Raw genomic sequence first — 13,729 nt, 5'->3', positions numbered from 1 at the left:
TGCTCAGAAATCTAATTAAGTGCAAATGCACTCAAATTAGATTTCCAAACAATTTAATTTCTTTTCTCAGTATTACCTCATACATTACAAAAAGAGTATATTTTAAATTTAACATACTTTAGCCCTCTTCATTTCAGCCACTTCTTGCTTCAATTTTTTTAACTTTGCTTCAGATTCAGATGCTGAGCTCAGAAGCTGTGCATGATTTCTTTTAGCATTTTCAAATTGCTGAACATCATTTTTTAAAGAAGAAATTTTCTTTTCATAATCTGCTCTGATCCTTCGTTCTTCAGACTTGTTGCCAGCAGTTTCTGCAAAATACAAAATTATGCAGTTCAAACAAACAGACAAAAAATTTAATTAATTTACACATATGTTTGAAAGAAAAAAAATCAATTACTATTTAGATTTGATATGATTTTATCTCTTTCTTTTTCTGCCTCCAGAATTTTTGTCTGCAACTGAGCCAGCTTATCTTCATAATAGTTTTTCATGTTGTGGATTCGCCTCTGACTCATTTCCAGCATACGGATAAGCTTTTCTTTCAATGTAATATCACATGTGATGTCAGCAACATTTTCACTCAGTTTCTCTAAAATAAAAAACACAGATAATTTAATATTACTTGAAAATAAAAGACAGAAATATATGAAGCATTGATATATTTGAAGAAAAATATATCTTTGCACTGCATTTCAGAACAATTAGTTTTTGTTGTAGCTATGATATAATAAAAAACAGAAATATATAAAGCATTGATATATTTGAAGAAAAATATATCTTTGTACTGCATTTCAGAACAAATAGTTTTTGTTGTAGCTATGACATAATAAAAAACAGAAATATATAAAGCATTGATATATTTGAAGAAAAATATATCTTTGTACTGCATTTCAGAACAAATAGTTTTTGTTGTAGCTATGACATAATAAAAGACAGAATAAAAGACAGAAATATATATAAAGCATTGATATATTTGAAGAAAAATATATCTTTGTACCGCATTTCAGAACAAATAGTTTTTGTTGTAGCTATGACATAATAAAAGGCAGAAATATATAAAGCATTGATATATTTGAAGAAAAATATATCTTTGTACCGCATTTCAGAACAAATAGTTTTTGTTGTAGCTATGACATAATAAAAGACAGAAATATATAAAGCATTGATATATTTGAAGAAAAATATATCTTTGTACTGCACTTCAGAACAAATAGTTTTTGTTGTAGCTATGAAAAAAGTTCTTTTTTAGGCAAATTTCCATACATTCCTACTACCATGAAACAACAAGTTATATTAAAAATGTTTTAAGTATAAAATAAAATACACAAAATTTCCTGAAAAACATTCTAGATCTTTTTCTGTTAGTTTGTTCTAAAAAAAAATTTTTTTTAGAATATAATAAGAAATTAAATGAAAATGGGTGAAGTTAAAAGTGTACATTAAGGTTTCTTGTAGTTCGTATATCCCAATCTTTTTCTTCGACATGTCGTTTTAGTTTTAGTATTTGAAAACTGATGTTTTCATACATTTATTTTACAACATTGAGAGAGAAATATTCAATTAATAAAAACAACTTTATTTCAGTAACACTTACATTAAATGCAATTATAACTTTAAAGTTATAAATGCATTTAATGTATACATAAATATAAAGTTATAACAGCAATGGCATTCAGCTGTTATTGTAAAGTATAAAGATTCTATTCAGGGTGGTAGCATGAGTCCCACCATGCTATAGATTGATGCCCCCCCCCCACCCTACAAATGACATTTGTAGGCGTGCTTTACTTTATTAAATTTTAAATGATATTTTGTATTGGTTTTAAAGACTAACTTATTTTATATCTTAATTTTTTTTAAATGTTACAATTATTTTATATATCATCTTTATTTTATTCATGATTCTGTCAAGATAAGATTATGATTCTTTCTAGATTTTATTTTCCAGATAAGATTATGACATTTTTGTAAATAGGTTCCAATGATTGGAGGTTCAATCATAACTCATATTCTTACCAAAAAAATACCCCTACAAAAATATACAAAAAAAAAAAAATAATAAAATAAAAAAATAAAAAAAATAAAATAATAAAAAAATCCATATTTTAAAATTAAATGCAAAAATTTACAAAAATTATGAACAATTTATAGCATATATTCTTGAATATCAGAGATATAATGTATAGAAAAGAACTATGTACATTAAAAAAGTGCTATTAGTTATTTTTTTCAAGAAAAGAAAATGCAAATAATAAAGCCAGCAATTATATTAAATTATTTTAAGAAAAAAACTTACGTTCCTGTTCTGTTTTATCACTTTCAGATTCTGAAGTACTTTCCTCTTCATCTCCATCCTCAAGAGCCTATGATAAAAATAAAAAAATAAACAAAATAATTTAAACTCACTCAAAATTATTTTAATTAATTTTAAAAATTTTCTACCATACTAAATCTGCTCAATTTGAATTTCCCATAAATAACATAAGGAATTTATACATTATTTTGATAACTATAAATTAAAAAATAAGACAAATTACAGTTTCAGTTTTGAAAAACATAATATAAATCTGAAAAAGATAATATAAAAAATGTTCTGAAATTATAACTAACCAAAGTTTTTAGTCAATATAAAGAAAATACTTCCTGAAATTTCTTAAAGAAACATAGTTTTAAAATTCATGTAATTGAAATTTAATTTTGATACCTCTCCATCTTCAGCTATATCTTTCTCATCTTCTTCTTCAGCAGCTTTTTCACCAGTTTCTTTCTCCCTTTGAAAAGTACATATAATATTACATTATGTAACTAAAGAAAGAAATCATTAGACTTACAAGCTACATTTCCTAAATCAAAGAATAAAATTTTACTCTTACTGATTTTCCTTTTTTCTTACTTATTTTAAAAAGGTGCAAATATTTTCTGAGACTAATCAAAAAACTAATAAAAATATTACATTGAAATCTATATTTTTCATTCTTTTGTGAAAATAAACTTCACAGAAAAATGCTACTATAGATTTCTGAGCATTTACTTGTTAAGAACACAGCTGAAAAAAAAATTCAGTTCATTTGACGTTAATGATAAATGCATCTCCTGAAGGTAAATACAGAAAGCTGGAATCTTGTAGAGATTTAAATATCTAGAAATTTTTACTTAAGAGTTTTACTTAAGTAATCAACACTTAAGCTAATATACAGCTAAAATGTAACATGATTATTTTTTATTATTGAATTAAGTTAAGATTTTACAAGTAAAAATTTAATGCAAGTACAAAAAAAAGTTATTTATAAAATCAATTACAAATCTAATTGTTATAAGCTCCAAAAATATTAATAATAAAGACATCAAAATGCATTTATAATTGAAAATAATTAATGGAGAAATAATTTTAAGGAATTATTTAAAATAATGAATAAGTAAAACTATATTCATTGGATATTTAATAACAATAACATGAATAGCAAGCATATGTAAGTGGTATAATTTGATACCATAGAGAATTTCAAATTTTTTTTTCTCCAAAATAATAATAAATAATGATATAAATTTACATTATGTGAGTAAAAGAAAGAGCATTGGGAAATTTGGACTGCTTGAGTACAGTAGTTTTCAAAATTCATTATCATCTACTTTCTTTATTAAACAGCGTTAAATTATAAATTAATTCAACTTTTCTTACTTTATAAATAAAAGAAATCATGACACCGTATTGCATTTGCATATCAGAACGCAAAAGTAAACAAATATTTTTTAAAATCCTATAGTTTCCTTAGAAATACTTCCATAATTTTTTTAAAAACATATGAATAAAAAAATCGGCAAATGAATTTTTATTCAAACGAGCACTTTTAACAAGAATCTGTACCTATTATGCACTTGTTATCCTGATAATAAAAAACTATTTTAGCTGAAAGTGTTTTTGGTTGATGTTTGTCTTGTTGAAATATTTTGCAAAAAAAACTTTTTTTCTCCTTTCCTTGAAGACTAAGACAAAGACTTTTCATGACTAATTTTTCTAATTATTTTTTGCCACCACAAAAAATTGCTATACTTGATTTCTACAAATAATATCTATGCACAGTTAAGAAACTGCTCATACATTTGGGAAAAACTTTATAATTTAATAAATCTTTTGAGACCATAATTGAATAGGAAAAAACGAAAAACAAATATATAACTACTTCTAATTCATATTCTATACATAAGTATATCATCAGTAATAAACTAATGGCAAGTAAATAAATTTAAATGATTTTTTTCTTCGGTAAAATAATAATATCAAATATAATAATTTAAAATAAAATAACAATGCAGTTATTACATAGATAAAATTAAGAAGATTACGATTTTTGATATTTTAATTTTTGTTGTGTCATTTTGAGTTTGTAATATTGAGGAACACAGAAAACATATCATTAAGACAAACTTGAAAGTCAAAAAAACAAATAGATCAGAAAAATGAAGTAATATCAAAAACATATTCACCCTTTTAATTTCTTTTCTTTTCGTTTTAATTTCTTAACATTCTTTCTTGCTTCTTCAATAATGTCTGTTACAGATGTTCCATTATCAATTCGAATGTCATAATGCCCAGTAATAGCCACAGTAGATGTGGGATTAAAAGCATACTGTGGTGAAGCTTTCTGATAATTTTTTCGCAAGAGAGCATTTGAATTTTCTGACTCAATAAGCTTGGCTCTGTAAAAATAATAATCCATATCATGCTTAATTTACATAACATGTTGTATATATATGAATAATGGTATATATTGCATATAGATATTGTGTATAAAAATATAAATGTGAAAAAAAACTTTGAAGCACTGAAAAAACACGTTTGTGCTGAATTGATATTCAATCACGTTTACCTTGAGATTATGTTTATTGTAAGAGATAAATACAGAGGACCATATACAGGGTGTGTAGCCAAATCTTGGAATCAAAAATAAGCACTTTTTAAAAACTTTTCAAGCACTTCACAAAAATTTTCAAGCACTCAAAAAATTCATATTCAATCAATGATATTATTGAAAAACAAAAACTTTTTATAAACAGTTTTAGCGTTAAAAAAAACCCAAAAAGAAACGGGCGTAAATCGAAACAATCAGTACTTTCCCACATCACCGAGTGAATTCAACTTGACCCTGAACTCAGAACAGAAGTACCCTTACCCCCTACGTCAAAAAAAGTGTTAGAAGAAAAATTAAATAAACAAGAACAAAATTAAAATAAATTAAAAAGAAAAACATTTCATAAGGATCTAATATTCACTATCCGAATTGGAGTACTCGGGTTTCGGTTTCAAGAGTGCGCGCATGCGCAAGTCATAACGTGGGTACGACATGAAGTCCACGTGAATGATTACGTAGAAAACTCCCCATTTTTCGTGAAATGTATGGGATCCAACCAGATATCACTGAAGGGAAACAGAAAATTATTCGGAATAAAAGCACTTTTTAAAAACGCCAGCTGAAAAAAGCACCTTTAAAAGCTTTTAATAACGAAATTCCCAAAAAAGCACCTTTAAGTACTTTTTACAAACGCTACGCACCCTGACATAATGCACCCAATTGTTATAATGATTGCATGTTTTTCATCCAGGAAAAAAAGCTAGAATTCAATACTCTTACATTACAGTAGACTGTTAAAAATTAAAAAAGCAATCATTAAGTTAAAAATTAATAGCTCGATTGCATAAAGTTTTTTTCCTTAAAGATTTCTAAATGGTAGTCTGTTCAGCATAACTGGTGAAAAATTTCTTACACTATTAATTATCAATATATTTTATTCGGACATTATTAAAGCTTTTAAATAGACAGCAATCATTTTGTGTACATTAAAATTGAACATACAACAATGCAGTTAACATAAAACTCTACAACTCTACTACTATCTATGAGCCTCATAGATAGCTCAGTGCTATCTATGAGGCCTCAGTGCTATCAATGAGGCCTATGAGATCTTAATTAGAGAATAAAAAAAAATCCTTTCATTTGCAAAATGCAAATTGTTTATCATTAATTTCATTGATAAAAAACTAAGCAAAGTTTATAAATTAAAAAGCATATGCACTAGCTTCCAAAATTAGTTAATCCAAAAAATGAATATCTTTTACTTCAAAAAGAAACCTCTGGATGAGAAAAAAAGCTTTGGTTGACTTTTACCAAATATTTTTGTTTGTTATAATGGAAAAGGAAGAAGGGAAAAAAACCTCTCACAAATGGAAATTGTTTTGAAATCCTCGACTTTGATTCCTTTCATTGTAATTAAATATTTTATACTGCTTTAGACTTTTTATGGCAACTTAATATGAAAAATACATACCGTAATGCTTCGATTTCAGAAACATAACCCAACACCAGATTTGGAATATCAGACTGGGTACCATCACCTAAAAATTATATAAAACAAATATGAATATGTTACTTAAACCAGCCCTCGAAAGTGGGTTAAGCAATAAAAAATATATAGCATACTATTTTTACTCCAATCACCACTCCTCTTTTCTGCTTCCAGCTGAGCATTTTTTGCATTCAAAACATCTATTGTCTGCTGTTGAGCTTTTATTCTAGTTTTCAGAGAATTATTTTCTGACTGGAGCATAGTGTTTTCATGATACATATCATTAATGCATTCAATTCCATCACTAATTATTCTTTTGCCCTAAAATAGTTTTTAAAATTAACAGACAGCAATTAAACAAATCAAGAATAATTAAACGCAATTTTATTTCTGACATAAATATATGAGTAAATCATTGACATAACTAATAATACAATTTTTAACAGGGTTTCACTTTCGCCTGTTTTGTGCTCTATTTTTGGTTACCTTAAAAAAAAGGATAAACAACTTAATAATAAGTGCATTTACAATACATACTGAATGAAATGATAAGCTGTTCATAGGTCATAACTTTACAATATCACAAGCAAGCAACCAGGTAAAATAGAATTACTTTTAGGGCTTAATTTCCAGTGAAATCATTACAACACAAAAAAAATTATTATTAGACATTTTCTTAACACTTCGCAAGTTTTCTCAATTTTTAACTAATGAGGACACAGCAAATAAAAAAAATCCAAAATCAAATTTAATTCCAGTGAATAGACAAAGATTCAATAACATTCCTCACTGAAATAAAATTAATCAATTTGTATTTATATTTAATAAAGTTAATAAATTTGTATTTATAGTTAATAAAGTTAATCAACTTGTATAGTATTGAGAAACAATGGATGTCTCTTTAAAAATCATGTTTATGATGAAAGTTCTGCAGAGAAGTGTGTCCATATAAACTATGCTGCACATGAGACTGTAATGAATGTGCATGACAGATTCATGGATGCATATAAAAGTTATTAATTAAAACTTAAAGAAGTATTTCTCAGATTTCCCTTTGAGAAATATAAAAAAAATTTTGTCTCTCAAAATATAAAATAAAACTAAGAATACAACAAAATAATAAAAATAAAATACATATAAATAATCACAAAATAAAAATAAACCATTTTGGATGAATGAATTTTGGGTCAAAACCTTAAGATAAAAACAATAAAACTACCTTATAATATTTATAAATATTTTTTGTGCTCTTAAACGCTGTTTACCTTAGTTTGTATTTTAGCACAAAGGTTGCCCACTTGAGTATTTAATAAAACTAACTGTCATACAAAAACAGAAAAGTAAAATACATCTGACACATTTATGGTTTTGAATAGTCTTTATTTTAAGTTTAATTTAATTATGTGTATTTATTTAGTTATTTATTTATTGAATGATAGATTATAAAATAAGGTATTAGTTTTTAAAAATAAAAATTTATTACAATGATACTTTTTACCAAATAAATTAATATGAATTTTTAAGGTAGTAGAACTGTTCTTTGCATTAATATTTTATATATTAAATGTATTAACATAACCTTCCATATAGCATGCAACTGATAAATTATTTTAGTAAAATCATATGTTCTTTCCGTACGCCTAAAAATGCTTTAATGTATTCTTTATAAAAAAAAAGGAACATAATGTTTTTCGATTAAACAACTCAATAAATATCCAATTTCAAAATCGAGAATAGCAAATTCAGAAATTCCTTGAATAACACTAGCAGGTTCTAGGGAAATGAAAGTTTTAACATCCATAATTCCTTCTCCCATCTTCATTAAATTCAGTAAATAAGATTTTAAGAGCACTGCATTGAGGATAAATAAAATAAATAACTCTTCTCTGTAAAATGAATTAATTGTTATTAGTCACCTATTTTGTTCCTGCTGATAATCGTAAGAAAGATATTACAAATGATATATGAAAACACATTTAAAAATTCATCATTAATGCCATTTTATGGATCCAACCATGTATATTATTGCAAAAATCTAACTTACTCCACACCTTTAAAAATATTTTTATTCGCTGTACACACTTTTAAAACAACCTAAATGATATTTCAATGTCTAATAATTAGATAATTTCCTTGTATTTACCTGTTTGAATTCCATTAGTTCTATTTGTAAGTTTTCAACCTGCCTCAGAAGAGCATTGATAGTTTGGCTAGACTTGTCTTTGTTAGCAGTAACTTTATTTCTTATATTTTTAGCTCTATTAGCATACTTTAAGGTACTCAGTGTTTCAACAAAATCTCGGTCAGATGGTGACACGCAAGCAATCATCAGCGTCCGACTGAAATTAATAAACTATGTGAATAGCTCTATCATAAAATTAAAAACATTACCTATAATAAGGTAAAATAAAAAATTAATAAAAGCATTAAACAAGAAAAAGTAAAATATTCAAATAGCAGCATTTACTATACACATAAAGAAAATTTTACATTTGTGAGTTTACTAATGATTTTTGACATTAAATTATATTTTTACTATGATAAAGTCTGATTAATGCAAAATAATAATAATAACCTACTGAGATTTGAAATATTTTCTTTAAAAACAACTTTATCATTTCTAACGTTATTAGTAAGTATAGGGGACTGTGAGGTAGTACCGGGTAGCTAAGACTCAAAGGCCTATTGGAGGTAAATTATTTGACCTAGAAACTGCCTGATTCAACCAATATATTCATTGTTTAGTTGAATATAATATATCATTCTTGAAAAATTATATATTTACTACTTTTTTTACTAATTTTTTTTTCTCCAGAAAAAAAATCCCACAAGTAGGGTAAAACCAGTTACACGTATTAACTCTATGGGAATATTAGAACTTCAGTCAAAAAGAAGCAAACATTTATATTTATGGCCATTTAAGAAAATTGTACATGTAATTTGCATATGATGTAGTCAAGGCCGTACTCAAAGTGGAAGGGAAAGAGAGAGACAATTGTAGTGGGGAGAGGGATGGCTAAAGGAATGACAAAAGTTTCTTACAAAAGTATTTATTAATGTTTTTTCTTTTTTTTTTTCAAAAAAAAAAAAAACTGCAGAATATTTCTTTATATCTATATAAAAACTACAATTTTCTATAAAGGATCTTCAAAAACTCTACAAAACATGAAAATAAGGCTTTTGTACTTTGAAGATGGGACCTGCAATAAATTTTGTCTAGGAACCCGTAAAACCTTTGTTCAGCCTTGGATGTAATTATCTTCTTCCTCTGCAGCACAGCCATTCTCGTGGGTTTAAATATACATCAGACAGCCTGCATCAATTGGGAACGTTGAACCAGATAGTACCCTGTTTTGTTATGCGAGAAGAGGTTATCGAAATAAAACTGAACAATGCTACTTATTGGGGTAAATCCTTATTGTTTGTTAGGGTATGAATCTTTAGTAAAGTCATAAAACGTTAGATGTATTATAATAGCTAAATAAGGATAGCTCAAAAATATGAGAAAATTAGGGAGTTGACACAGTAAAACAAACTTTATATAGACACAGTATGAATAAACCAACATCAGCACACAAATATGGTTGTTCCTTCTTTTTGGCTAGTCAAGTGTAATTCAGAGTTTGCCTGCTAGAAAACATAACTAATTTTGCCAAAATCAGGTTACCCACTTTTAGCCCACTCTTCCCTATATACAGCCACAAAGTGATTGTCAGTTGAAAACTAGACATTACTCTTGAAAAGAAAATGAAAAGAAAAAAGTATAAGAAAATAAAGTATAAAAAAAAGAATAAGAAAATAACAAAAACTTTCACTCTATTGCAGGATAGGAAACAGAACTTAGCTAATATAAAACATTTTATCTATTATGTAATAAAGTATTTTCTACATCTAAGTCACTTTACATTGAAATAAAAATTAATTGAAAGCATATAATTCAAGAATAAACATTCAATCAGGAAAAATGGTTAACAAATGAATATTTAAAAGATTTTAAAAAGTTAAATAAAGCTTTAAATGTTTTCAAATGTTACCTGTTTCCCCCAAGAGAATCCTGCAATAACCTTGTTAATTTAGAATCTCTATATGGTATGTGAGTTGCCCTTTTAGATTTATCACCAAGTGCAGATATCACATTTCCAAGAGCAAGCTAAAAGAAATTAAAATATGAAAATTTGCAATAAAACCTACGTCAAGATTTTTTTTCTTCAAAAAACGATGCTAACTTACTAGCCCAGAATTTATACAAATGCTCTCTTTTTGTCGATCTCCCGTTGCCCCAGTACGTTTCAATCTTTCAGAGCCAGCCAAATCAACAAAATGGAACTTTGCAGTTAAAGTTTCTAGCTCGTTCAAGGATTCATTATGTTTGTGTAAAGTTGAATTGCAAGTATCACCGCCAACAGATATCTAAAAGTATTTTCAGAGAATCATCAATTATATGAACAGTATCTTAGAATTTATTACACTGCAGTAATAAAAATATTAACATTTTCAATGCTAGCGAAAAGGAGAAAGAAGCACTTCTCCTGATCTGCACTCCAAGAATATACATACCAATGCGAGTTGTAATATCAGAGCACAAACAGAGATCAAGTCTGTGTGATCCTGAGCTGCTGATGTTAGGAAGGCTAGTTTCATACATTATACTGTGAGCTTAGAAGTGAGAATGGCCAGAACAGGTAAATGCGTTCACAGTTTGGAAGAGGTTAATAAAACAAACAGGATTACTGGTTTTGAACAATACATATGGCATTTACTACCCAAAACCTATTATTCTTTCTAGAAATAAGTAGACATTCTCAAAATAGTTCTTATAATAAAACCATTAGTACCCGCATTTTCTAAACTTTAAGCTGCTGACTTTACTACATCAAAAAACTAGTTTTTCTCATGTTATTAAATGAAAAAATAGTGCATTGCAGAAAGATAAGATTAGAATTTTGTCCACGGACTCAACACATGGAGTGGGCAAGAAAATTCTAATTGAATTACTTATATACGCTCTTCACACCGTTTTGCACAAAAGGCATTCAGCCTCTTTTCCATGTACTCTGGTCTTTGGCATCTGGCTTCTTCTAATCCTTTAAATTTTGTTCTTTTAAAATCCAAGCCAACTCGCATCAATCAAAAAAGGAGTTTATATCATGTTATTAAAGAATTTTTTTTTTTGACCACAGGGGTCATTATATCAAGCATTGACTAAACCCTAAATTTAGAATCTTGTCAAAAATTCTAAAATAAAAACATTTCCGTAAAAACTAAAGAAAAAAAATTTCTAAATAAAATCTTCAAGTAGATGAATAACTATAACAAGGATTTTATTAGCATCATAATTTTATGGAGATACGAGAAGCCCTTTATGGCATGTGTGGCATAACTAATAGGGCGGTCTATCCGTTAGATTTCTTTTTTTCCACTACTACTTGAGCTTGAAAATTATATTTTGATGAATCCATTCTGCAAAATTTCACTATAACTCTTCAAATTTTTATCTTTTGCAATGATCTATTTTTATAATTTATGATCAATATTAATTTAAAGAATTAACAATGCAGGAGAAAAACAGTTTGCAAGAATGCAATATTAGCGCAACGGGCGCTCTCCCTTTCAAACAACAAATTTCGGTTTATAAACTTCCCTCCCAATATCACCCCGCGAATAATCTCTAGCAAGGATCAATGCAAATACAATTCCCTTTTATTCTGCTGCAGGTGTGAAAGAAAAAAGAGTGACAGAAAAATATGCCAAAAAATTCATTCCCTAAAACAAACGAGTGGGGTGAAATGCTTAAATGTAATCTTATTGCTTAAATGTAAATGCTTAATTAAATCTTGAAGGTCAAGTTTATCCCCACTTTCAGCCGAAGCTCAACTTCATCATTTTACTCGAAATTTTATCGCATATTTCAAAGACTCGGAAATATACGATTTCGAGCCGATTTCGATGTCCGAGCAAAATAATTCAACATGATAAGAACCTGGATAAAAGAGGAATGCGTGAACTACTTTTTTTATTCTATATTTAATGCTTATTTTAACAAATTTTAGTTGCTTAATCAATCATTTGATTTATTTATAATTGCATTATTATAAATTAATTATAAAAGAAAATATGAGTTTGCAACCATTTTATGCTTAAATTTTGAGCGAAACGAGATTATTTGTTTATTTTTTATGTCTATTACTTCACAATTATTTGAAAGGCTCTAGATGTATCATTCGATAGGTGAAAATTTTAGAAATTCAAAAATTAGTAAAAAGAAAGGGATGCGCTCATGATTGTTTTGTGTAGTGTAGTTTTGAGTAAAACAAGATTTATTTCATTCAATTATTATTAATATTTTTGTGAATTATTGTAAGGATTTTTACCTTTTCAATCATTTGATTTTATAATATTTAGGTCTTTCAAATCAAATTCCGATAAAGCAAGGTGATGTGATCAGGATTTTTCTATGCGGTAAAATTTTACACCCAGTAAGATTCTTTTAATCAATTTATTATATTTTGATAACTTATTCTTATTATATTTAGGTTCTTGTAAACTTTGTTTTCAAAAAATTCGATTATTTTAAATTGGTATTTATCAGGGATGAGATTAGCCAAAGCGCAAAAAAGCTGAATTTCCACGATAGTAAATTTTATGCAAGCGCAACCCTTTAATAATAAATTCCAGACAGTTTAAGGTAATAAATAATGTGCTGACATACAATTATGTACTAATCTATTATTATAAAAACGATTACATTGATACTTAACATTTAGTGAAAAAAAAATTACTAATTGGACTACCAAAAAAATACTACCAAAAAAATAAAGCTGGAAATTATATTTTTCCTCAGTTCACATAAGAGACAATTACTACTTGAAAAACTACCTGGTTTAGCAAATTAAAACTACTGAGAATATATATTAATATGTCACTTCTTTTAATAAATACAGTACAGAACCATTTATCCGGTATCCAGATAACCGGGAAACCAGAAAACCGGGAAAATTTTTGATCGGTTTTCCCGCCATTTTAAACTAGAAAGATTATGAAAAAAAAAGCGGAAATGAACTCATCCTTGAAGCTGAGTAGAGGAAAATGTAAGGAAGGGGAGAATTTTTTTCTCCATTTACCCAGAGAAACTTCATTTCCTCTGTGACCTTGAAGGCAGGGAAGGGAGGAATGTTTTATTTTCTCCTTTAGGCCGTCAATCAAGCTCAAGGGTGCGGCATGCTGATTTCGTTTTCTGTTTAATTTACGAGGGGGGTGGGGAAAATGCATTGCATGCATATCAGTGAACAGAAGATGAAAAAGAAAAATATATTTATCTATTTGACATCGATTAATAAAAATAAAATCTTTTTCTTCTGAATAAATTCAAGTGCGGTATCATTTG

At 27.4% G+C, this 13,729-nt stretch overlaps 1 protein-coding gene across 1 annotated transcript in view; it reads right to left on the bottom strand.

The window, feature by feature from the left end:
- The window catches only part of LOC107453803 (kinesin-like protein KIF21A), a 70,797-nt gene that overhangs the window by 37,999 nt on the left and 19,069 nt on the right, over positions 1-13,729 (bottom strand). Inside the window, exons 8-17 of the mRNA XM_016070760.3 lie at positions 10,576-10,755; positions 10,380-10,495; positions 8,489-8,684; positions 6,480-6,666; positions 6,328-6,394; positions 4,489-4,701; positions 2,708-2,774; positions 2,300-2,366; positions 401-592; positions 118-311 (exon numbers count right to left, since the gene is read on the bottom strand). Coding sequence (XP_015926246.1) covers positions 118-311; positions 401-592; positions 2,300-2,366; positions 2,708-2,774; positions 4,489-4,701; positions 6,328-6,394; positions 6,480-6,666; positions 8,489-8,684; positions 10,380-10,495; positions 10,576-10,755 — 1,479 coding nt within the window. The remainder of the gene's footprint in view (positions 1-117; positions 312-400; positions 593-2,299; positions 2,367-2,707; positions 2,775-4,488; positions 4,702-6,327; positions 6,395-6,479; positions 6,667-8,488; positions 8,685-10,379; positions 10,496-10,575; positions 10,756-13,729) is intronic.

Source organism: Parasteatoda tepidariorum, chromosome 7 (assembly GCF_043381705.1).
Source record: "Parasteatoda tepidariorum isolate YZ-2023 chromosome 7, CAS_Ptep_4.0, whole genome shotgun sequence".
Taxonomy (NCBI): domain Eukaryota; kingdom Metazoa; phylum Arthropoda; class Arachnida; order Araneae; family Theridiidae; genus Parasteatoda; species Parasteatoda tepidariorum.
Note: the sequence above shows the minus strand (reverse complement) of the source record. Positions and strands in the feature narration are given on the sequence as shown.